This window comes from Mustela erminea, chromosome 13, assembly GCF_009829155.1.
Source record: "Mustela erminea isolate mMusErm1 chromosome 13, mMusErm1.Pri, whole genome shotgun sequence".
Lineage (NCBI taxonomy): Eukaryota > Metazoa > Chordata > Mammalia > Carnivora > Mustelidae > Mustela > Mustela erminea.
The window spans coordinates 83016417-83043517 of record NC_045626.1 but is presented as its reverse complement, the minus strand read 5'-3'; the positions used below and the strand labels follow the sequence as shown (position 1 = coordinate 83043517).

At 42.6% G+C, this 27101-nt stretch overlaps 1 protein-coding gene and 1 non-coding gene across 9 annotated transcripts in view; one reads left to right on the top strand and one right to left on the bottom strand.

The window, feature by feature from the left end:
* Positions 1 to 21546, bottom strand: part of HECTD4 (HECT domain E3 ubiquitin protein ligase 4) — a 184566-nt gene extending 163020 nt beyond the window's left edge. For all 8 annotated transcript variants that reach the window (XM_032310376.1, XM_032310377.1, XM_032310381.1 and 5 more), the window contains exon 1: positions 21082 to 21546. In XM_032310376.1, the coding sequence (XP_032166267.1) occupies positions 21082 to 21258 (177 nt within the window). In that variant the 5' untranslated portion in view covers positions 21259 to 21546. The remainder of the gene's footprint in view (positions 1 to 21081) is intronic.
* Positions 9913 to 10024, top strand: LOC116572562. Its single transcript, XR_004278411.1, has one exon. It is a non-coding gene; the product is annotated as a small nucleolar RNA SNORA67 (small nucleolar RNA).
* Positions 21547 to 27101: the final 5555 nt, after the last annotated feature.

Below are 27101 nucleotides of genomic sequence, written 5' to 3'. Positions count from 1 at the left end.
GTCATGATCTCAAAGTCCTGGGATCAAATCCCCACATCGGGTGGTCTGCTCAGCAGAGAGCCTGCTTCCCCCTCTCTCTCTGCCTGCCTCTCTGCCTACTTGTGATCTCTCTCTCTGTCAAATAAATAAATAAAATTTAAAAAAAAAAAACAGGCAAAGAAAGAGCCATGTAATAAAGCATTTTATACACTTTTAAAAACCAATCCTGTGCAAAAACGTATTTGTTTATCATTTAAGTGCCTGTTTAACTCCAGAAGCAGGAAGGGCTGACATTTCATCACCAAACAGAACAACTCAGAGAAAGATAAATCTGGAAGGTCAGAATCTGGGAGGACTGTTTTAGTTAATACTGTATGTCTCCCCAATTACGTGGACTGATCACATAAGCTTGCAACCACAGGACCTTTGAACTAAAACCCTTCTGTTTCCTTTGACATGGTACTTGAAGTATGTATCTGTGCTCTCTGGAACTGTGCTAAGTATGTAACTATGCATTTAAAAGGATTAATTATTTTAGTCATTTTAAAGCTCTCCCACTGGTCTGCTGATAGAGCTAAAGCTGCCCTTGGTGTTATGGCTGTTTTTGTGTTCTAATATGTCAAGTTTCTGATTATTTCATACTTTAAAGGTTTCAAAAATACCATCTCTATCACCTGTGTGGACTTATGGAAACTTATTTTGTCCGGAGAGATAAGCAAAGGCCCCTGAGGAAGGGAACCTTTGGGACCTGCCAGCCCAATCTATGATGAACACCAGAGGCCAAGGTAGCTGCAGTAGAATGAAGGGAAGAAGGGCACATAGGAGAAGCCGAGGTCAGAGAGGGATCTACTGCTGTGTATCGGCTTGTACGTGCATCATATACCTCTGGGGGACACGGACCAGCTAGTAACACTGGCTCCAGCTTGGGAAACAGGGCTAGGAAGAAGACCTTTCCCTGAATTTCTTTGTGAACCTCTGACATCTTGAACCATGTGTTGCTTTCCTAAAATTTTTAATTAAACAAGGCACTTCTTGAAGAAACAGACTACACATATAATTTATGTATTCTAAGACATGGCAGGAAATATGAAGTTTATGCATATAAAAATGAATGCTCAAACAATGCTATCATTGTATATAGTCAAAGCATAGTTCTGAAGACTCACATTCTGACTCAGAGTAAATAATCTTAGTGGATATATATGTGTGTTGTAGCCTACTTAGAAGAATCTCACCATTTATTAAAAAGAAAATTCACTAATTTTTAAAGTTAACAACAGAATTGATAAATATTCAACTAAATATCCAAATAAAGGATTGGGTAAATAATCATTGAACATCCACACAATGAAATACCATGCAGATTTTAATATCTATGCAGGTATTAAAAACTATGTTGTCAACAATACCAAAAATGGAGAAATGTCTGTCAAACAGCATCAATGTTAAGTGAAAAGGACAAGAAAAAAATGTATATACAATGCTTTTAATTGCCTAGAATATGCGTGTAAGTGTACATGCATACAAAAATGTCTGGAGGGGAAAACATGAAAATATGAACTATACTCATCTCTAGGTGGTAGTATAAGTGATCTTATTTTCTTCTTTGCATTTTCTTACATCTTGCAAATTTTCTAAAATTCTTTTTTTTTTCTTTAAGATTTTATTTATTTGAGAGAGAGTGGGGGGAGGGAAGACCAGAAGGCAACTGAGCAGGGAGCCTGACATGGGACTCAATCCCAGAACCCTGGGATCATGACCTGAGTTGAAGGCAGACACTTAACTGACTGAGCCACCCAGGCATCCCAAGGATTTCACATAATCTCTACACCCAATGTGGGGCTCAAACTGACAATCCCAGGATCAAGAGTCTTATGCTCTACTGTCTGAGGCAGCCAGGCGCCCTGAAATTTTCTAAAATTCTAACATTTTAATTAAAAAATTTTAAAGTACATTATAATTTCATTTTATTTTATATTATATATTATTTTATATATTATATAATAATTTCAATTTATTTTAAATAAATTACGACTACCAGGCTTATCATACTAATCAGTAACTGATCATGCTAAATTCTATAAAATATGTTCTTGACAGTTCCAGTCCTCAAGGCACTGCCATTCCATAAAAACTGATGGACACATTTCACTGAAATCCCTGAAAAAATAAAATCTCTACATGGAAATGTTCAAAATAAATACAGTAGTGCTCAAGTTCAGGGCACCTGGTTGGCTCAGTCAGTAGAACATGCAACTCTTAATCCTGGGGTTGTGAGTTAAGAGTACTACATTGGGTATAGAGACTATTTAAAAATAACATCTTAAAAAAATAGTGCTTGGGCGCCTGGGTGGCTCAGTGGGTTAATCCGCTGCCTTCAGCTCAGGTCATGATCCCAGGGTCCTGGGATTGAGTCCCGTATTGGGCTCTCTGCTCAGCAGCGAGCCTGCTTCCCTCTCTTTCTCTCTCTGCCTGCCTCTCTGTCTACTTGTGATTTCTCGCTGTCAAATAAATAAATAAAATCTTTAAAAAAAAAAAAAATAGTGCTCAAGGTCACTACCTAACCATGGGAACAACTACGTTAAACAAAAATGAATTTGAATTAGGATTTTTAGAATGGGGGCGCCTGGGTGCCTCAGTCGGTAAGCGTCCACCTTGGGCTCAGGTCATGATCTCAGGGTCCTGGGATCGAGCCTGCTTCTTCCTCTCCCACCCCACCCCCCGCTAGTGTTCCCTCTCTCACTGTGTCTCTCCCTGTCAAGTAAATGAATAAGATCTTTAAAAAAAAAAATTTTTGGAATGATGATCAAAGTAAGGTATTTTCAATTAACTCTATCTAATTAAGCTGTTTTCACAAATCTCCCGGGAATTCATTATTCTCTATGCAAAATTTGTTAAGTTCTATACAAAATTAAGGGTCTTTCTTTTTTTTTTCCCCTAAAGATTTTGTGTATTTATTTGTCAGAGAGAAAGAGCACAAGTAGGGGGAGCAGCAGGCAGAGGGAGAAGCAGGCTCCCTGCTGAGCAAGGAGCCTGACATGGGACTCAATCCCAGGACTCCAAGATCATGACCCGAACAAAAGTAGACATTTAACCAGCTGAGCCACCCTGGCATCCCCAAAATCAAGGGTCTTAATTCCATAGTGCTTATCCAGCATTAACAACATTTAGGACAACTGTTGTGATATGTTCTCTTATCTAAAGTGAAAATCATAACTGCAATTAAAATTCCTAAAGTCTCACCTACACTACTTTAGTTCATCAAAAATAACTGCCCAGGGGCGCCTGGGTGGCTCAGTGGGTTAAGCCTCTGCCTTCAGCTCAGGTCCTGATCCCAGGATCCTGGGATCGAGCCCCGCATTGGGCTCTCTGCTCAGCAGGGAGCCTGCTTCCTCCTCTCTCTCTGCCTGCCTGCGTCTCTGCCTACTTGTGATCTCTGTCAAATAAATAAATAAAATCTTTTTTAAAAAAATAACTGCCGGGATGCCTGGGTGGCTCAGTTGGTTAAGCAGCTGCCTTCGGCTCAGGTCATGATCCCAGGGTCCTGGGATCGAGTCCCACATCGGGCTCCTTGCTCGGCAGGGAGCCTGCTTCTCCCTCTGCCTCTGCCTGCCTCTTTGTCTGCCTGTGCTCGCTTGCTCTCTCTCCCTCTGTCTCTGACAAATAAATAAATAAAATCTTTTAAAAAAAAATAAAATAACTGCCTATTCTTATCTTATTCTCCATTAACCTATATCCTCAATTTGTGGTATTATTTATTTAATCCCACCCTTTCCAATTTGTTCTAAATGCCCTTTTTTGCATTCAGTTCAATCCACATCTACTGTCTGAGCTATGTTACTGGATACAGCATAATGTAAACTAAGAAGTGGTTCATCTCTAAGAGATTATAATATAGTAAGGGAGATCAAGCATACACATAAATAACTTCATAAGGCAATGTAAGAAGTAGGGAGGGTAATTGTTCCTAACTGTAGGCATCATGAAAATTTCATGGAGGAATGCCATTTGATCTGCATCTTTTTTTTTTTTTTTTTAATCTGCATCTTGAAGGATAAAGAACAGGACTCCAAAAGTGGAGTTTGGGCTCCCCAGAGCAATGGGACCCAGAGCCCCGACTGTAGGAGAGAATGTAGAGCGTTCGTGAAACAATGTCCCTGGGTGGACAGAGAGTAATGAGATAAATGGCTGGAAAGGCAGAATGAAACCAAACCATAGCAACCTTGAATTATTATTTTAGTTCACAGGGAAGGTTTGGGCAAGGAAGTAATATAACTGTTAGCTTGAGGAAGATTACTCTGGTAGCCATGTGTAGGCCTGGCTGTATAGCTCTAATTTCAAAATAGTAGCCATTAACTACTGTCTCGGAGATAACAGGGTATCAGCTCAAGTGTTACCTAAATAGGAGAGGTACAGTGGAAAATCACTCACAACTAGAGTTCTAACCCTAGCACTAACTAATTACATGACCTTGGACAAATCACTTGGCTTCTCAAAATTTTTTTCCCTGAAATAATATCTCCCCTACTGCTTCACAGAACCACTGAAAGGACGAAATGAAAATAGTGTAAATGAAAACCCGCCAAAGATCTGGTGGTCATGCGGTCTCTGTCACAACCATTCATTCAACTCTGCATTGTAGCATGAAGGTAAATTAATGGTTTTGTCCCAATAAAACTTTATTTATAAAAAACAGACTGCTAGAGCAATGGCCACAGTCGCCAAACTGTGGAAAGAGCCAAGATGCCCTTCAACAGACGAATGGATAAAGAAAACATGGTCCAGGGGTGCCTGGGGGGCTCAGTGGGTTAAAGCCTCTGCCTTCGGCTCAGGTCATGATCCCAGGGTCCTGGGATCAAGCCCCGCATCAAGCTCTCTGCTCAGCAGGGAGCCTGCTTCTGCCTCTCTCTCTGCCTGCCTCTCTGCCTACTTGTGATCTCTGTCTGTCAAATAAATAAATAAATCTTAAAAAAAAAGAAAAAGAAAAAGAAAACATGGTCCATATATACAATGGAATATTATGCAGCCATCAGAAAGGATGAATACCCAACTTTTGTATCAGCATGGATGGGACAAATTGAGGAGATTATGCTGAGTAAAATAAATCAAGCAGAGAAAGTCAATTACCATATGATTTCACTTACTTGTGGAGCATAAGGAATAACATGGAAGACATTAGGAGAAGGAAAGGAAAAGTGAACTGGGGTAAATTGGAGGGGAAGACAAAGAATGAGAAACTGTGGACTCTGAGAAACAAACTGAGGGTTTTGGTGGGGGGATGGGTGAGCCTGGTGGTGGGTATTAAGGAGGGCACGTATTGCATGGAACACTGGGTGTGGTGCATAAACAATCAATCTTGGAACACTGAAAAAATTAAATTAAATTAAAAAAAAAAAAGACAGCTAGATATGACCCTGAGAGCCATAGTTTGCTAACCTCTGTAAAAAGAAGTACTGTCCAATAGAAATATGTTAGACATATACGGAATTTAGTATTTTCCAGGAGCTACAGTTAAAAAGGTGAAGGGGGGCATGCACCTGGGTGGTTCAGTCAGCTCTTGATGTCCGCCCAGGTCACGTTCTGAGGGTCATGAGGAGCCCTGAGCTGAGCTTTATGCTGGGCATGGAGTCTGCTTAAGATTCCCTCTCTCAGAGACAATTATCATATGATCTCTCTGATATGTGAGAAATTTGAGAGGCAGGGCTGGGGGTCTGCAGGGTAGGGAAGAAAAAATGGAAACAAGATGGGATTGGGAGGGAGACGAACCATAAGTGACTCTTAATCTCACAAAAGAGACTGAGGGTTGCTAGAGGGTGGGGGGGGTAGGGAGAGGGTGGTTGGGTTATGGACACTGGGGAGGGTATGTGCTATGGTGAGTGCTGTGAAGTGTGTAAGCCTGATGATTCACAGACCTGTACCCCTGGGGCAAATAATACATTATATGTTAATAAAAATAATTAAATAAATTTTAAAAAAGATTCTCTTTCTCCCTCTGCCCCTCCCCCCATACCAGCTCCCTCTCTCAAATAGGTAAGATAAATAAATAATAAAAAATAAAAAGGTAGGGCGCCTGGGTGGCTCAGTGGGTTAAGCCGCTGCCTTCGGCTCAGGTCATGATCTCAGGGTCCTGGGATCGAGTCCCGCATCGGGTTCTCTGCTCCGCGGGGAGCCTGCTTCCTCCTCTCTCTCTCTGCCTGCCTCTCTGCCTACTTGTGATCTCTCTGTGTCAAATGAATAAATAAAATCTTTAAAAAAAAATAAAATAAAATAAAATAAAAAGGTAAAAAGGGGATGCCTGGCTAGCTCAGTCTGTAGAACATGCCCCTCTTGATCTTGAGGTTGTAAGTTCAAGTCCTACACTGGGTGTAGAGATTACTTAAAATCTTTAAAAAAGGTAAAAAGAAAGGCTTAATATATTTTAATTTAAATAATATATTTTACTTAACACATTATCCAAACATTTTCATTTCAATATTTAATCAATATAAAATGTTGAGATCTGGCGCCTGGGTGGCTCAGATGGTTAAGCGTCTGCCTTCAGCTCAGGTCATGATCCTAGAGTCCTAGGATCGAGTCCCACATCGGGCTCCCTACTTTGCAAAGAGCCTGCTTCTCCCTCTTCCTCTGCCTGCCACTCCTCCTGCTTGTGCTTTCTCCCTGTCAGCCAAATAAATAATATCTTTTTTTAAAAAATTGAGATCTTTCAAATATTTTTTTTACATAAAGTCTTCATAATCTGATGTCTATTTTATACTATCAGCACATTTCAATCCCAAGTAGCCACATTTCAAGGGCTCAGTTGTCCCCATGTGAAAGGTAGCTACCAATTGGAGAACACAGTTCTGGAGGCTATTTAAGTAAAACTTTCGAACTTTGACAATACAAACACAAAGTAACAATTTGAACAATAAAAGAAACCAGAAGTATATAATTGTACTCTATTGAGAAATGAAAACAAATGAATCTAGGATTTTAAAAAATGTTTCCCCCGAGATATCAACTATTACTAGTTGCCTCCACTTGTTTAAAATGGCTTTTTATTAGCAACAGAATATCCTGATATAAAGTATATTAATGGATTTCTATTCATATAGCCTCAGCTGGCAAACATTCTCCTCAGACAAGGGAAAATTCCAAATTATCTGGTGGGAAAAAACAACTGTTCTATTTCAAAAGAATTCTGTCACTTTTGGGGCGCCTGGGTGGCTCAGTGGGTTAAGCCACTGCCTTCGGCTCAGGTCATGATCTCAGGGTCCTGGGATCGAGCCCCGCATCGGGCTCTCTGCTCAGCAGGGAGCCTGCTTCCCCTTCTCTCTCTCTGCCTGCCTCTCTGCCTACTTGTGATCTCTGTCTGTCAAATAAATAAATAAAATCTTAAAAAAAAAAAAAGAATTCTGTCACTTTTTAGGGGATAGTTTATTGTCTTAAAAAACAGTTTCCCTGGGCGCCTGGGTGGCTCAGTGGGTTAAGCCGCTGCCTTCGGCTCGGGTCATGATCTCACGGTCCTGGGATCGAGTCCCGCATCGGGTTCTCTGCTCCGCGGGGAGCCTGCTTCCTCCTCTCTCTCTCTCTGCCTGCTTCTCTGTCTACTTGTGATCTCTCTGTGTCAAATGAATAAATAAAATCTTTAAAAAAAAAAAAAAACAGTTTCCCTGTTAATGACACATGTTTGACACATGGACAAAAATCAGATTATCCAAGAAAACTACTACTAGTTAAAAGCTTGCAGTCAGTAGGTAATGGAAAAATTTATAGGAGGATAACATTTTCTATTTAAGGAGTTTCAAAAATGTGGTCACTTTTATTTCAGAAAATTGCAAACTATGCAGGTCGTCAGCAAACTTGAACTAAAATAGGAGATGCTGGGAAAAAGAAAGGCTATCTCAGGGGCCCTTCACCATTTGCTTTTGGTGGAGCCTGCCCACCCTTCTCAGATAACATCTGTAAACGTGTAAAATAAAATACCTGGGATTATAAGCTCCAATAGAGTATACTGAATACCAAATACAGTATACAGTTACCAAAATGCTTTATTTTTGCTATCAATATAGGAGCTTCATTCTCAATATATTGAATAACAAGATGCAATGTTTACCATAATTTCTAAGTGACAGTGAGCATAAACAATATTTCAAGATATGTTCAACATCTACAATATGATATGAAAATATCAATGATTTCTACTGGTCATACAAAGTCACAGGTTCTGCCAGTACTACTAGGATTCTACTATATTCATAATTGAAGGAAATGCTGAATTTCATCTAAGGTATGAGTAAATGAAGATAAGATTTTCCCCATTCTAATTGACAAATACCCTAGATTCTACAGATGGTGCCTGGATTCTATTTCTCAGGTTCAAAACCCCCAAAAGGAAGGAAACGTCTTTATTATAAGCTCAAAAATGCTTCCTCTAAAGTTTCCCACACATAGTTATACCTTTCCACCCATTTTACTCCTTTCTACATTAAATAAATGAGTAATTGTCCCTCAACTACACCATGATTGGATGATCAGAAAGGAATCAGAAACAAGAAATAAAGAAGGTCATTCCTCTATTTTGTACCTGTTTGTTTTTTTGTTTGTTTTTTTAAGATTTTTTTAATTTATTATTTATTTGTCAGAGAGAGAGCGAGGGAGAGCGAGCACAGGCAGACAGAGTGGAAGGCAGAGTCAGAGGGAGAAGCAGGCTCCCTGCGGAGCAAGGATCCCGATGTGGGACTCGATCCCAGAACGCTGGGATCATGACCCGAGCCGAAGGCAGCTGCTTAACCAACTGAGCCACCCAGGCGTCCCTATTTTGTACCTGTTTTGATGTAAATATGTTGACACAGATTGTCCTTTAATATATTTTTTTAAAGATTTTATTTATTTATTTGACAGACAGAGATCACACGTAGGCAGAGAGGCAGGCAGGGGTGGGGGGGAAAGCAGGCTCCCTGCTGAGCAGAGAACCCGATGTGGGACTCGATCCCAGGACCCTGGGATCATGACCTGAGCCGAAGGCAGAGGCTTAACCCACTGAGTCACCCAGGCGCCCCTGTCCTTTAATATTCTTAACTATTTTACTTCAACAGTAAGAAAAGCAAACATATGCATAGAGATAGGAGGTCCAGATTTTCTAGTCTGCCCTGTAAAGAGTTACATCTATTATATTTGTCTTTGTTCATTTGAAATCAGTAACGCAAACTACAAAGCACAAAGCAAATACAGTAAACACAGGAAAGATCTATTACAAACCAAGGTGAACGTTAATATTTTGTTGGTATAAAACCACTACTCGAATGATGCTTCTGTAGTTATTAGAATTACTAAACCTACAATTTGCATAAAATGGTTTGCAAATTACACATCTCCTTATTGTTAATCTAAAATTGCTACAAACTGTGCTATGACCTAGTAATTCGGCCAACCGCAGGTTTCAGTAGAAACACAAAGGATTCAAGAGTGTCCACCCCAAGTGTCCCATCATGGAACATTAATTATTCTACAATTGTTCTTAATAGCACTTTATAAACTCAAAGCTCCTCAGAAATATTCAACATTATCAGGAGAGGAATCATGCAGCATGATTAAAAATCCCCTTAAATTATAAAATGTCTAGCAGTAATGGATTGCAGAAACACGCTTTAATAACCACTACAAATACATGATTTACCAAACTTTATGAAAGAAGTAACACTAAACACGAAACATTTTTTGACCTCCTCTAAGCTGGAATTATCTTTAAAACAGCAGATGTGGGGGTGCCTGGGGGGCTCACTCAGTTGAGCATCTGACTCTTGATTTTGGCTCAGGTCACGATCTCAGAGTCCTAGGATCAAGCCCCAGGTCGGGCTCTCCACTCGGCGGGGAATTTGCTTATCTCCCCCCAGTCCTTCCCTCCTCCCTCCCCCGCATACACTCTCTCTAAAATAAATAAATAAAAAGCCCGCCCGTGCCCCTCTTCAGGAAAGTAGCAACTTGGAAGACCATCTGGCATGCCTGAGGTTGCTTGGGGAGAGGGCATGTCTGTTTCTTTGCCTTCCTTTGGCTGCCTACACTCTCCACTGTGGCCCCTCCTCAGGCTCATGCTGATGTGTCCTCTCCCCAGACCTAGGCCAGAGGCACTGATGTACAGCACGTTTCTTTAGTCATCAACGATGACCTTCCCACCAACAGGGAAAAAACTACATCCACAGAATCGGTCCTGGTAGATGATCTGGCCGTAGGTGTGTGGCTATTAACATGGTGACAGAAGAAGACAAGAGGACTCTTTGAGACATCGAGACCTTCTACAACACCTCCATTGAAGAAATGCCCCTCAATGTCGCTGACCTCATCTGAGGGGCTGTTCTGCTACTAGGCCCACCCAGGGTTCAGTCTGGGGGGCTGAAAAGGAGTAGGAGGGGGGAGGGAAGGGAGCCAAGGGATGGACATCTTGTTATTGTCATTTTTTTTCTTTGAATAAATGTCACTTTTTGAGGCAAAAAATAAAATAAAATAAAATTGCAGATGTGGGGGGCCTGGCTGCCTCAGTCAGTAGAGCACACAACTCTTAAGCTTAGGGTTATGAGTTAGAGCCCCATGTTGGGTACAGAGATTATTTAAATAAATAAACTTTTAAAAATAGCAGATGTGAGGAAAATGCTGTAAGGTACAGCAAGACAACTGTACTACATCCATGAATTACTATGCAGCCATTAAAAATTATGTTTTTAGGGGCACCTGGATGACTTAATTGGTAGAGCATGTGACTTTTTTTTCCTTTTTAAGATTTTATTTATTTATTTGACACACAGAGAAAGAGAGCACAGGCAGGGGGAGGAGGAGAAGGAGAAGCAGGCTCCCCTCTGAGAAGTGAGCCTGATGCAGGGCTTGATCCCAGGACCCTAGGATCACAACCAGAGTCAAAGGCAGATGCTCAGCTGACTGAGCCACCCAGGCGCCCTGGACATGTGACATGTGACTCTTAATCTCAGGGTTATGAGTTCAAGCCCCACATTAGGTGTAGAGATTACTTAGAAAAATAAATAAAATGAATAAAATAAATTGTGTTTTTAAACCTAATTTGACAAAATTGCTCCCAATAAGTGATAAAAGGATATAAAACTGTGTATAGCATATAATCTCAATTTTGTTTATATATAAAAAATATGAACGGAAGGAAATAGTAAAAAATTAATTAATATAACTTTTTGGATGGTACAACCAAAGGATATTTCTTCTCTCTTACACAATAGGTATTTTCTCGATTTTCTACAATATCCATGTATTACTTCCTTATAAGCAGAAAAGTTTTGAGTCACATAAAAATACAATTAACGTAATGTCAGTTATTTCTCATACAAGTTAAAAAGAAAAGTAGAGGGGCGCCTGGGTGGCTCGGGTCATGATCCCAGGGTCCTGGAATCGAGTCCCACATGGGGCTCTCTGCTCAGTGGGGAGCCTGCTTCCCCCCTCTCTCTCTGCCTGCCTTTCTGTCTACTTGTGGGCTCTGTCAAATAAATAAAATCTTTAAAAAAAAAAAAAAAAGAAAAGAAAAGAAAAGAAGAATTACCCTTTATACTGGCACGTAAGAGAGAAAATTTTAAGACAAGCTGTGTCTCAACAGTCTGCCTAACGACTACCATGCACTCTGAACACACTGCAGGGGCCAGAGTGGGCAGCTCCCTGGCACGACTCGAGTCTGGCAGCAGCCCCAGACCATCAGAATTAAGAAGCTGCTCTCTCCTGCCTAATATGGACATGGTCTGTATTAACTGGATTACAGACCAAAATGAGTATATGTCAGGAGCAAAGGAGATCAAGCCGCAAGAGAGGCCCTCTGAAATAAAGTGATAAGAGCGAGGCGGCACTAACGGAACATTCTGGCTTCTTCCAGCGGACCATGGTTCAGCATGTATTGCCAGGTACCTAGTTACATCTAGGGGCTTCCTCTTTTGGAGCGAGCGCTGTTGGCTTAAGCAAAGGATAAAATCAAGCAAATCCATGAGTTCTAAAATAATCTCTATGAGGGTGTAAGGAAAGGAGGTCCTACCAAACACTATTACTCCGGAGCATAAACTAATACGGTCACTTCAGAGAGCAATTTGGCAATATCTATTAAAATTTAAAATGGTCACCTATGACCCAGCAATTCTCCTTCTCAGGAACTGCTCTAGAGAAATATTCCAACATGGGCACAACAGGCGTGCCAGGGCATGCACTGAAGGATGGGGTTTTTTTTAATAGTGAAAAACTGAAGAGGGGGCCTGCGTGGCTCAGTCTGTTGAGTGTCTGACTGTTGGTTTTGGCTCAGGTCATGATCTCAGGGTCATAGGATCCAGGCCTGCATTGGGCTCTGCACTTAGCACAGGGTCTACTTGTCCCTCTCCGTCTGCTCCTCCCCACCCCCACTCTCTTTCTCTCTCAAATAAATAAACAAAATCTTTTTTTTAAAATAGTGAAAAACTGAAAACAACCAAAACACCTATTGTGGCAGCATGAATAACGACCCCCCCCCAACCAGATATTTAAGTCCGAATCCCCAGGACCTGTAAATGTGACCTTGGATGGCAAAAAGGACTTGTAGGTGTGATTAAATTAAGGCTCTTGAAATGGGGAGATGAGCCTGGATTATCCTGGTTGGGGGCTGTGGGGTAGAGGGAGGGTCCTCACAAGGGTCCTTATAAAAGGAATGCTGGAGGAGCCAGTCAGAGAAGACATGTGATGACAGATCTCAAAGCAGGACCACACACTCTGAAGATAGAGGAAGGAGCACAAAAGCCAGGGAACAGATTCTCCCCTAGAACCTGCAGAAGGAACAATACCTGCCAACAGCTGACTTTAGCCCAGTGAGACTCATTTTGGACTTCCAGTTTCCAGAAACGTAAGAATAAATGCAGAAATAAATTTGTGTTGTTTTAAGCCACTAAGTGTGTGATGATTTGTTAGCATAGCAACACGAAACTAAGACACCCATCAGTCGGGAAATGGCTAAATAGGCTAGTATTTCTGGAATCCCATGCAGCACTTAAAAAAAATGTGGTAGATCTGTATTAGGAGACACAGGAAGATCAAAACATATCATTGACTTAAAAAAAAAGGTTATGAAAAGATATGCCTAGCATCACATCTTTTCTGTAAGACAGAAAAAAATATTAAAAACTATGCATGCACACAAACACACATAAAAGTACACATTCAAAAATGATGGTGGGCCAGCTAGCTCAGTCAATAGAGCATACAACCCTTGATCTTGGGGTTATGGGTTCAAGCCCCACCCTGGGTGTAGAGATTGCTTAAAAATAAAATCTTTAGGGATACCTGGGTGGCCTAGTCATTGGGCATCTGCCTTCAACTCAGGTAATGATCCCAGGGCCCTAGGATCGAGCCCTGCATTGGGCTCCCTGCTCAGCGGGAAGCCTGCTTCTCCCTCTCTCACTCCCCCCACTTGTGTTCCTACTTTCACTGTGTCTCTTTCTGTCAAATAAATCAATAAAACCTTTAAAAACAAAATAAATAAAATCTTTTTTTAAAAAATGATCCTGGGGTGCCTGGGTGGCTCAGTGGGTTAAGGCCTCTGCCTTCGGCTCAGGTCAAGATCCCAGGGTCCTGGGATCGAGCCCCGCATTGGGCTCTCTGCTCAGTGGGGAGCCTGCTTCCCCCTCTCTCTCTGCCTGTTTCTCTGCTTACTTGTGATCTCTGCCAAATAAATAAATAAAATCTTTTAAAAAAATGATCCTATTACTTTTTTTTTTAAAGATTTTATTTATCTATTTATTTGACAGAGATCACAAGTAGGCAGAGAGGCAGGCAGAGAGAGAGGGGGAAGCAGGCTCCCCACTGAGCAGAGAGCCCTATGTGGGGCTCGATCCCAGGACCCTGGGATCATGACCTAAGCCGAAGGCAGAGGCCTTAACCCACTGAGCCGCACAGGTGCCCCAAAATGATCCTAATATCTTAAAAATTTGAGGCTGATTTAACAGTAGAGGAGTAGATCGAGACCAGGATGAGGAACGGAGCACAAAAGGCACTTCAGTTTCAACGGTTTTACCATTTTTTATATGGATATAATCATGCATTCATTTTAAAACTTTTTTTTAATTTTTTATTTTTTATAAACATATTTTTTATCCCCAGGGGTACAGGTCTGTGAATCACCAGGTTTACACACTTCACAGCACTCACCAAAGCACATACCCCCCCCCATGTCCATAATCCCACCCCCTTCTCCCAACCCCCTCCCCCCAGCAACCCTCAGTTTGTTTTGTGAGATTAAGAGTCACTTATGGTTTGTCTCCCTCCCAATCCCATCTTGTTTCATTGATTTTAAAACTTTTTAATGGGTAAAAATTAAAATTAAAAAATATGTTAATGGATACATAAATTGCGTTTAAAAAGGCAGGATCAAAGTAATAGTCATATGATATCTACAGTCCTCTCTCCGTTTGAAGTAACCATGCGTTTGTCCCACAGCGGATCACCTGCTGTTATTTACATTTGTCTACAGCTAATGACTAAACATCTTACAAAGCAGACTACACTCCTTGTGTTCATCCCGCAAGCACCAATGTAAAACAAGACGGAAAGAGGGGGAGGGAGGACGAGCATGGGGCCCTTTCAGTACTTGACAAGCCTTTCATAATTATCACTACAGGTACCTTATGACTTAGGAAAGAACAGGTGCAGGACAATCCGTCCAGTAGCCCGGGCCAACAGGTGGCACTTTGTGACAGTCAATATGGAAGCCAAGAAGACAGATAATAATCAAAACTGATTTATTTAGCAAGACCTTAGGCATTCAATTGGAGGAAAACTGAAATGAAGACTTTTACCTCATCTGCCTAGCCATACTGCAAACAAGCTGGGAAGGAAGAAAATTCCAGAGGGATCACACACACACACACATCCCCTAGCATCTCCACTATTCACTAAAAGAGAAAAAAAAATTCTGTCGATGGCACAGTTTTGCTTTCCTATAAAATGGACAGCTGACTGAATATGCAAAAAACAACTTTCCAGCAACGTAGCACCTTATACAGCCAGTCCATAATCACAACCCTCCTTATCTAACCCTTCCATTAACCCCATTATTACTCCCCTCTTACAGATGATGAAGCGTGTAACATAATAATTTTCGAGCCTGGACCTTGGGCTAGAGCTGGACAGATCTATTTCCCTCTCGGCTTTGCTACTAACTGTATGATCACTGTCAAGTTACTTTACTTCTGTGCCACAGTCTCCTTCTTTGTAAAATAAGGATAGCCGTAGGAACAACCTTATAAAGTTTTTGTGAGGACTGAATGAGATAATGGGTGTGAAGTGCTTAGCACAGAGCCTGGCACCCAACATGCTGACACTGTGGTCATGGCAGTAAGTAGAGGTGGGGACAATGGCGATGAAGTTGCAGTGGAAGAAGAAACCAGAGATTAGTAAAGCTATGGAACTTGCCCAAAGTCACACAGCTAGTACGGGACAGAGCCAGAATTTCAGTCCCAATCTGATTCTTTAAACCTGACTCTGACCTCTAGGCAAATACTGCTCCCCCATACCCCCGCGATACGATACTTCATTCTAACTTTATAGCTAGCCAGCCAAACCGGAGGGCTGGGTGAGCCATTTGCCCAAGGTCACAGAACCCCGCACACAGATTCAATGACTCTTCTTCCAGTGCTCATTACTTACACTGTAATTAACTTTACTCACGAGCAAAGGTAGTTTTATTAATTTATTCATTATCTCTTCCAAATTTATAATTTGGAATCCTATAAAAGTATATAAACCGCTTCCAAAGGAATCTGACCAAAGGATAAACTGGCTGGTGGTATTCTCCTAGGAGAATAGACCAACATTTATAAATCTAACTTACCATCTCAAAGGTTTCATCTGAATGTGTCCTAAGTATTCAAAGCCTTAACTTATTCCAGTTGATCAACTCCTTCCCTTACAAAGCAAAACAACAAACAATGAACAAAAAAGTCTCCTAAGCCTTTTTTCATTTCCTAAACAGTATCAGTAAAGCATTCTGGGCTTGCACAGGGTTTGTTCTAAAGAAATAGAACAGGCATACAATAAACTACACATATCTAAAATGTACAATTTGATGAGTTTTGACATATGCTTATATACAGCTATGAAACCATCACCAGAGTCAAAACAGGGAACATATCCATCACCTGAAATTTTTCCTCATGTACTTTTTTTAATCTAATTTTTTTATTGTGTTATGTTAGTCACCATACAGTACATCATTAGTTTTTGATGTAGTGCTCCAAGATTCACTGTTTGTGTATAACACCCAGTGCTCCATGCAATCCTTCTCCTAACGTCCTCCATGTTATTCCTTATGCTCCACAAGTAAGTGAAACCATATGATAATTGACTTTCTCTGCTTGATTTATTTCACTCAGCATAATCTCCAGTCCTATCCATGTTGATGCCAAAGTTGGGTGTTCACCCTTTCCGATGGCTGAGTAATATTCCGTTGTATATATGGACCCCATCTTCTTTACCTCATGTACTTTTGTAATCCCTCTTCCCATCCCTTCTGGTCCACTTTCATCCCCAGGCAACCACTCATTCGCTCCCAGTCACTACCAATTAGTTTGTATTTTCTAGAATTTCACGTAAGTGAAATCTTAAAATATGTATTCCTGTTTGTCTAACTTCTTCCATTCAGCATAAATCATACTTGTTTATCCATCCACCTGCTGATGGACCTTCAGATTGCTTCCAGTTTTTGGCAAGCACAAATAAAGCTCCCATGAACATTCATGTTCAAGTCTTTTTTTTTTTCCCCATGTTCAAGTATTGTGCATTGGTGTAAGGGTGTAGGGATGGGGTGGGTTCTTATAAACACACACACACACACACACACACACACACACACACACACAATGGAAAATAAGAAATATTAGCTGAAATGTCTGAGTTCAAAATTAATCTAAACTGTAGGGTACAAAATATCTTGGTTAATTTGGGCAAGTTAATTAGCTTCTCTGTCAACATCCATATGTGCAAGGGGAGATTGTAAAGAAAACTGAGATTGGAAGCAGAAACCTTTTAGAACTTCCACAAATAAGCTGGTTTTTTCTTATAAATTCCCTTAAAAAAAAAAAAGACTAATGTTCTATGACATGTAATACAAAATGAAATATTCGAGTTGTCATTTTTAAGCTTTTTAAAATTTCTCTTAGATTTATGTTTATTTCACACTTAAAAAAATAATTTCCTGCATGCTTTCACTTTCTGCCAACAATAAGAAATTAAAATACAGGTAGCTATTTTAAACACCAAGAAAAAAATCTCACTCTGCATTTCTAATATATTCAAAGTCCTTATCTAATAGCCTTACTTAATCGGCATCCCCTACCCCCCATCTTCTATCACTCTCCTCTTCCCCTTGGCTTACTGGGCTCAGAGCTCCGAACTATGTTTCCCTCTGAGGGACTTGGCTCTTGCTGTCCTCTGTCTACGAGGTACTTTCCCCAGCAGCCATCTGGGTACCCTCTCACCTCCTACAGGGCTCTGCTCAAATGCCATTCTGTGCTTTCCTTTCCTGCCCATCCTATGGGAACCCTTCCCCACCATTACACCCCATTCCTCCTACCCAGCTATAATTGCTTCCCCAGCACTTATCATTTGAGGTATTACATATACATATATATAAATGTATTTGATTATTTGTTATTGTCTATATCCTTCCACTAAAATAAAAGTCTTTTTGAGACAAAGATTTTCTTTTATCCTCTGCTGTATCCTCAATGCCCAGGACAGTGGGTCCTGCTCACTTCTGAATTCCACAAACACTTGTTGAAGAAATTTGATTACACATTATGTATTCATCTTAAAAAAACAAATTCTGAGGGGCTTGTCCGACTCAGTCAGAAGACCATGTGATTCTTGATCTTAGGTAGTGAGTTCAAATGCTACGTTGGGTGTAGAGATTACTAAAAAAAATAAACTTTAAAAAACACTTCTGTTTAAAATTCATTAGAAAGAAAAAAAAATTTTAAAGATTTATTTATTTGACACAGAGAGAGAGAACCTAAGCAGGGAGAGTGGCAGAGGGAGAAGCAGGCTCCCCACTGAGCAGGAGCTGGATGCGGAGCTCGATCCCAGGACCCCGAGATCATGACCCGAGCTGAAGGCAGTCGTTTAACCAACTGAGCCACCACCCCAGTTAGAAAATGTTTGACTTAAATGCTATGCTATTGCTTGAATTAAAATGTTAAGTCAATGTTGATCCACTTTGTAGGATGGGTTCTTTTTTCAAATTGACATTTAACTTCGAGCAGCACTTGCAAAGTGAAAAGAACACTGGAAATCAAAGGCAGGAAGGCTAGGATCTATTCATCTATCCTGCCATAACTAGCTTTACCACCGAGCTATAACCTCTCCTGATCTCGGATAACTTCTCTCTAAAATGAGGAAAGTGATTATTATCTCCAAGGCCCCTTCTTGGTCTAAAATTCTGAGAATCTACTGCAGTTAGTGCACACTTCTGCATTAAGGTTGCCAATCTTAAATTAGTCAGCTTAATCCAAATTTGTCCTAATCCCAAACTGTCAACTGAAGGAGTCTATCTAACTAGAAAACCCTGTGGCGAAATGGCCATTGGTCAGCCAGATGTCCCCTGGAAGGAGAGGGTTAGAAGAGTGTACCCCATAGGGGTTAGGAGTGGCAGCATTTCAAAAAGTTTGTTTTTTATTTATTTTTTAAAATATGTTATTTATTCATTTGCGAGAGGGAAAGAGAGAGAACATGAGCAGGGGGAGCAGGCGAGGAAGCAGCAGGCTCCCAGCTGAGCAGCGAGACCGCAGGACTCAATCCCAGGACCCTGGGATCATGACCTGAGCCAAAGGCAGATGCTTCACTGAGCCACCAGGCACCTCTCAAAAATTAGTTTTTTTTAAAAGTTGATGAACCTCTAATCTTCCTCAAATATGAAAAAGAATACATTACTACAAAGGACATAAAAACATCTGTTTATACCCTAACTTTAGCTGGTTATGAAATTTAGATAATTACGAATAGAATGTCATGCATGCAAGGAGGATATCACCATCAGGAGCAGACATGTTAGAGACCAACTGACTTGGGTTAACGCCCAGGCTCTCTGTGTGTGATCTTGAGCAAGTCACATACTTACTCTGCATTTTGCTTGCCTCACCTGCACAATAGGCACAACATTTATAGTTGTTACAATAGGTAACAGTAGTTAGCTTCTAGGATCCTTTTAGGAACTAAGTAAGATGATGTCTGACACACAGAATATACTTAATATTATTATTAAATAACTAAACATGAATACACCCACTCAAACACAGATCTAACAGCCACAGAAACATTCTTAGCTATCCATTTCTACTGATACAATACAGTCAATATAATATATAGTAAGAAAGAAAAAGTTCCTTACCACTGATAGTCATATTTATTACCCATACACATACTGGTTTCTGAAAGATCAGAACATACATTTTCTGTAAGAGTTCTTTAAAAATCTAAAATCCAAGCCAGGAAGGTTTTCTTTAAGATCATTCTTCTGTGGAAAGCGCTGACAAATAATACATTTGTGCAGTAAACATCTTAGGAAAGCCAACTTAAGAGCTCAGGTATTTTTAACTACTCCTATCTTTTTAATCCTAAAAATAAATATATTACATACAACAAAATTTTGGGATCTGCGAACTTAGTCTCTAAGGAACAAAGAGCATCCACTTTCCACATTTCACATTCAACCAAGTCAATTAAATAAAAAGATTCCACCATCATACCATGATACCCTTTGAGTTTTCAAGCCAATAAAACACTCAGACACTTGCTTTTTCTAGAATAGGCCCAAATGAGACACAAGAAAACCATAAACCTATGTTAGGAATTCCTATCAACTTGTATCTTCCCTTTTGAGTGGCTAGACTATAAAATAAGTCAATTAAGAGTTCACAACGGTAATGCTGCAACCTCAACCTCAAATCCAGGCACAAAACACGGTGGAACGCAGTCGCATCTCAAGCACGCCCAAACAAATGTCTTGGCCAACGCGATCGGATCACTACCGTTTCCAGAAACACACAGTAATGGGTTTTAATCCATTTCTATAAACGCTCCTTGTGCTGAAAGCCAAAGTGCATGCAAAACCGCAAAACACAAAAGATTCTTCGCATTCCGTTTTTAGCCAGAAGACAGGCCATCCTCTCCGCGCCCTACCCCAGGGAGTCCTCCTTGCGACAGTAAGAATTTCATGACACCCCATGCTACCTACACATCAAAATATCACCCCTCAAAGTGGAGGGGTTGCAGCGTCAGCATCGGCTGGCCTCGATGAAATGATACTGCCAGTATTCCCACCTCTGGGCAAACACGACACCAAGTGAAGTCGGTGGAAAGTTCTAATCAACCGAGCATATTTGGTTTCCTTCTGCCCCCAAACCCAGCAGCAGCACAAATGCGGAGATTTTCTTTTGCACCTGCCACAGTTCCTAAGCCGCGACCCCCCTGAGCTCACGAAGGCCTCGAGGCCTAAAGCGCCCGTGACCCTTTGCGGAGAGCGCACGCAGGGCCCCTGTAGCATCACCCTCGCTGTCCACACCGCCCGCTTCCCTGACAAAGGCCCCGTGTCAATCCGAGGCACGACACAGAGAAGTTGCTGGATTGCCCATCACGGACCGACAGCTGCCAATACCCTCCCCCGGAGGGGAAGAAAAATCAACATAGAACTGGGAATGAGAAAACGGGAGGTATACAACGCTAAAATTAAAATGTCCCCAAATCTAAGCAACCTGGGTGTGCCCTGGAAGTGAGACCAGGGGGTCCATGGGGGAGGGGAGAGAGAGCCAGGGCGTGAAGGCCCTGCCGGGTGATAGTCTAATAAAATGCCGGGTGTCGGAACGCTCAGAATGAAACCACAAATGCAATCCCCAGCGGGCTGGAAGCCCAGAGGAGGCAGGGAGGAGGGCGGGCTGCGGACCTGCGGCCGCGGCCCCCCACCTGTCCTCCCCGCGCCCACACACCTGCCGGGGTAGCCTTCGGGGGGGCTTCGGGGTGGGGGTGAGGCAGAGCGTGACGGCCCGACCCCGGGGATGCGGGGCGGGTGGGCTAATCTGCTGGCAGAGGCGGGGGAGCAGCCTCGCTCACCTCCAAGTCGGTGTCGGCGGCCTCCGGGGCCCCGAGGATCTCGCTGGGCAGCTCGGCCAGGTCGGTGACCCGGATCAGCCCGTCGTGCAGGAAGATGGTCTCCTCCTTCACCGAGAGCCACTGCGCCGAGTCCGCGGCCGCCGCCGCCGCAGCTGCCGCGGCCGCAGACGAGCCCATGGCCCCGGCTGAGGGGTTGACGGTGAGGAGCAGCCGCCCGGCCCGGAGGAGACGCGAGCAGGAGCCGCCGAGATCACCAGTCCATAGCAGCAGCCGCCGCGCCCGCCTGCAGCGCCCCGCGCACCGCCTCGCCTGTGCAGCTCCGCCCTAGGCGGTCCGAGCTGCCATCCCCCCGCCCCCGGCCCCGGAGACCCCGGCCCCGCCACCACCGCCGCCGCCCTGAGGAGCAGGACCCGCCTCTGCCGCTCAGCAGCCAACTGTCAGTGAGACGCCATGTTGGGGGCGGGGCTCCCGGCATGCCCCGCGGAGCGGACAATACAGGCTCCGCCCATCCGCTTGGCCCCGCCTCTCAGGACAGCCAGGGGCTCACCCGTCTGCGGGACCTGTGCCTCGCCCTTTACTCGGTCTTGTCCTCAGACTGACCTTCCCCTCTTTGTACCCCTAGACATTCCGGGCGCCCTCGGTCTGCAATCCCCCGGGAGAAGAAGCCGCCGCCTCCCCTCCTCTGCCTACTCCTGTATGCACTCCTCTCTCAGGGGGCAGACCCCCCCCACCCTAGGCAGAACACGGAGGCTCACTCCCTGCTTTCGTATTTAAATGAGATATATGCAAAAATCTGGCACGGCTACACTTGTTCTTAAGGGCTTAGTAGCGCCCACAGTAGGTATTTCATATGTACTAAAATGTCTAATACCCAATAAGCCCCCAAAACCTGATGTAAACAAAGCACGGGTCACAAGGCTTGGTGCCCAGCATCTGACAGTACGTGCTCCCTAGCGGGGCTGAAACTTGTTATATTCCACCAATATTTAACAGATTGACATGCACCTTAAATATATGCACGCCGTCCCATTTTTATTAAAACGCGAAAGGAAAGAACTATGTAGAGAAAAATGTGTAGGAGAACACATTCCAAATTGTTAATGTGAGTTGCTGTGCAGAGTGGGACTGGTCTATAATGGCTGAGGTGAAGACTGCGATCTTTGTATTGATTTATAATTAATTTTTAAAAATATTTTATCTATTTTATTTATTTATTTAACAGAGAGAGAGAGAGAGAGAGAGAGAGAGAAGTAGGTAGAGACTGGGGGGGGGGGGAGCAGGCTCAATACCAGGACCTTGAGATCATGACCTGATCGGAAGCCAGAGGCTTAACCCACTGAGCCACCCAGGCGCCCCTGTATTGACTTATGATTAGAAAAAGCACTCATTGGTATCAAAGGACTTGGAAATGTATGCATGTCCATGATAAATAAATAAATAAATAAACCAACACCATGCACACAGATGTTTACAGCAGCTTTATTCATGATTCCCACAACTTGGAAGTGACTAGGATGCCCTTTAGCAGGTGAATTCATAAATTAAGGTCCAGCCAAGCAATGAAATATTGAAAAGACATGAAGAAAAAAAAAGACATGAAGGAAACATCAACGGGTAATACTAAGTGAAAGACGCCAGTTTGAAAAGGTTATATTTGGGACACCTGGGTGGCACGGTCGGTTAAACATGGGACTCTTGGTTTCAGCTCAGTCCCTGATCTCAGATCCTGAGATGGAATCCGCCTTGGGTTCTACTGTGGGATTGAGCCCGGTGTTGGCATCTGCATGCAGCATGGATTCTGCTTAAGACTTTTTCTGCCCCTTCCCACTCTCTAAAATAAATAAATTAGTTAAGGGATGCCCAGGTGGCCCAGTCGGTTAAGCATCTGCCTTCAGCTCAGGTCATGATCCCAGGGTCCTGGGATCCAGTCCCACTGTGGATCTGGGAATCCCTGCTCAGCAGGGAGTCTGCTTCTCCCTCCGCCTCTGCCTGCCACTCCCCCAGCCTGTGCGCTCGCGCGCTCTCTCTCTCTTTCTCTCTCGCTCACTATCAAATAAATAAAATCTTTACACTAAATAAATAAATAAATAAATGAGATTTTAAAAAGAAAAAAGTCTACATACTGTGTGAGTCCAACTATAGAACATTCTGGAAAAGGGAGAACTATGGAGACAGGAAAAAGATCAGTGGTTGCCAGGGTTTGGGGGCATGGAGAGAGTGATGAGTCGGCAGAGCATGGAGGATTTTTAGGGCAGTGAAAATACTCGTTTGGTACCGTAATGATGGGTACATGGCATTATTCATTTGTCCAAGTGCATAGGATATACAGCACCAAGAGTGAACCATAACGGAAGCTATGGACTTTGGGATGATGACGTGTGAGTGTGGGTTCCTCAGTTGCAACAAATGGACCATCTGGGGGGGGAAGTTGAAGATGAGGGAGGCAATGCATGTGTGGAGGCGCGGCGGATGTGGAAAATCTCTGTACCTCCCTCTCAATTTCGCTGTGAACCTTAAACTTCTCTGAAGAATAGTTCTCATAAAGAATAAATAAGCAAATGAATCAGAAGAACATTAAGGTTCATACCTTTGGACCCAGCAATTCAACTCTAAAGTTGTTGTGTTTTTTTTTTTAATGCTGCCTTTTTTTTTTTTTCATTTTATTTATTTATTTATTTGAGAGAGAATGAGAGAGCGTGAGAGAGCAGAAGATCAGAGGGAGAAGCAGACTCCCCAAAGAGCTGGGAGCCCGATGCGGACTCGATCCTGGAAGTCTGGGATCATGACCTGAGCTGAAGGCAGTCGCTCAACCAACTGAGCCACCCAGGCGCCCTCAACTCTGAAGTTGTTTAAAGGAAATAATCAGCCCCATAGTCAAGGACGCATATGCACAGGTGGACAGGTCACTGCTGTTTATAAGAAGAAAAACGATAACCAGTCTATACATCCAACAGTATGGAAATAGTTAACCATCACAATGGTATGTACCGTAAGATGAAATACTATGAAGTCATTCAGAATAAAACTTACGAAGAATATTAATGCAAGTGAATGCTAGTGATCTATTGCTAAACGGAAAAAAATCAGGCTAAAATAGTAAGGAAATTTTGGAATTCAATTATGTCTATGTATGATTACATTTTAAAATTACATGCATGTATGGGGCGCCTGGGTGGCTCAGTGGGTTAAGCCTCTGCCTTCGGCTCAGGTCATGATCTCAGGGTCCTGAAATAGAGCCCCGCATCGGGCTCTCTGCTTGGCAGGGAGCCTGCTCCTCACCCCCCTCCGCCTGCCTCTCTGCCTACTTGTGATCTTTGTCTGTCAAATAAATAAATAAAAATTTTTTTAAAAATTACATGCGTGTATGACTATAGATGTAAAATAAAAGCCTGGAGGGTATCATGCCTGATGCAACATTTGGGTGAATCTCAGTAGTGCATTTCCGGCTGACTGGGGAGATCTGTGGTGTGTGCTTTGGAATGTTTTCCCAGTTTTCTTCCAAGAGCAAGTATTATTTTTTGAAAAAAAAAATTAAAAAATAGAAGTTATCAGGGCACCTTGGTGGCTCAGTTGGTTAAGCATCAGCCTTTGGCGTAGGTCATGATCCTGGGGTCCTGGGATCAAGCCCGGCCTTGACGGGCTCCCTACTCAGCGGGGAGCCTGGGTTTCTCCCTGTCTTCCCTGTTCATGCTGTCTGTCACTCTCTCTGTCTCTCTCTCAAATAAATGAATACAACCTTTAGAAATAAATAAATAAAAGCTATTGAGCACCTAGGAGTTAGAAAACATCTATTCATTTATCTACCGTATACCCTTCAGACTTTTCATTAACAGCCCCATCGTACAAGAATGGAGGTTCCGAATTAAGGAACGGGCACCTGCCTAGGAATTGGCAGAATTGTGATTTAAACCCATAGCAGGATTCATCCTGCACTGCCTCCCTCCCAAATAAATAATGCATATTCACAGCACTGTGGCAACAATCTCGGGCCCCTTATCATGATTTTAATTTCATTTTTATGATACTTATTCCACAAGCATTTAAAAAAGGATTTTATTTATTTAGTTGGGAGGGCAGGGGGAAGCAGGGGAGAAGCAGACTCCCCACTAAGCACGGAGCCCGACGTAGGGCTCCATCCCAGGACCCTGGAATCATGACTTGAGCCCAAAGCAGATGTTTCACCAACGGAGCCACCCAGGTGCCCTCCACAAGCATTTGCTAAGCCCCTAGTAGATGTCAAATCTTGGCAGGTATATAGAATGGAAATCTACCTGAATACCAGAGTTCATGTATGAAAAACCGACTCCCCACTCTGAGAGACCTGGACGGCTATAATAACATGTGTTGAAAATATTCCACGGAAAGGTGGTCTTTCTCCTTTTATTCATTCAACAAATATTTCTTGATTCCTGCTGTGTCACAGATGTCACTCTAAGGCTGAAAAGTGTCGCAATTGAGTGACAATCGAGTGGGGGGGACAGACAGGAAGGAAAGAACAGTTCTGACTTTCTGAGCCGATCTGACAGTTCAGAGCCGATCAGTGCCCTGAAAATAGTAAAACAGGCAAATGTGATGAAACGACTGTTTCACACATCCTCACAATAACCCTCTGAGTGAGATAATATTATTGTCCCCCCTTCCAGTTGAGACACCATAGCTCAACTAGATACTGAATGTCTCACAGCCAGTAAATATCAAAGCTCAGCTATGAACACAGGTCTGTCTCATTCTACAGTTCTAGCGTCCTCACTTTGTTTTTGGGTTTTGGGTTTTTGTTTTGTTTTGTTTTGTTTTGTTTTAGTAAGCTCCATGCCCAACATGAAGCCCAGTGCAGGGCTTGCCCTCACAACCCTGAGATCAAGACCTGAGCTGAGATCAAGAGTTGGATGCTTAACCCACTGAGCCCCCCATCTGCCCCCCAGCTTCTTTTTTGGGGCTGTGAAGAAACCACTTTCCTTTTGCTCACAACTTCCAAACCTAATTTTTTAATTAGATTTTTATTTTTTTATTTTTATTTTACTTTTTAAAAATATTTTTATTTATTTATTTGAGAGAGAGAGTGAGAGAGAGGTGTGAGAGGGGAGAGGGTCAGAGGGAGAAGCAGACTCCCTGATGAGCTGGGAGCCCAGTTCGGGACTCGATCCCAGGACTCCAGGATCATGACCTGAGCCAAAGGCAGTCGCTTAACCAACTGAGCCACCCAGGTGCCCTTAAGTAGGTTTTTAAATGCTCAGGTTTTAGAATCTAAACAACTTTCTTGTGTAGCTCAGAGAAACATGCTCCTGCTCTTACCAGTTATATTCCAGGATCAGGAGCCAAGATGCCCAGGAATTATTGTCCTTTACCCACAATTAATGAAATCAGCTCATATCCAGGCCTGAAAGTCTTTAGACTGAATAATGAATAGTTATTTAATATTTTAGCAACAGTAATCAATTAGTCATAGGACTGAATGGCTGCCATCATTCCATGATGAGGCAGGTGATGAATTAATATTTATAGAACCCCCTCTGGAAAAAAAAAAAAAAAAAAAAAAGACCATTTACTGGGAATTTCTAGAATGGTCAGAAAGACAAAGTCCCTGGTCAGAAGAACTCTATGCTGGAAGTCTGGGGGCAGAGAATCCAAATTTAGTCAAGACAACACACATAGACACACACACACACACACACACACACACACACACACACACACCACGCACACACCATGCACACAGGAAACATACAATCATAGGTTCATAGAAAGGAAAGGTTGATGGTTGATGATTTGTCTTCTTTGGAATTGTCCTTCCCACTCTTCCATTCATGAATGGGGTGTTGGGATGGGAAGAGAAGAGAAGGTGTTAACGGAACAACCCTACGTTGGAAGCAAAGAGGAAGCATGAGAAATCAGGAAGAATAGCTTTTGGACCTCAGTTTTCCCTGGGAGGCATCTCTCCAAGGGACCGCGAGCTTGTTGATGGAGACCATCTCCCTGCTGCCCCAGCTGCTGACGTGATGTTCACTGGCCTCAGCTCAAGC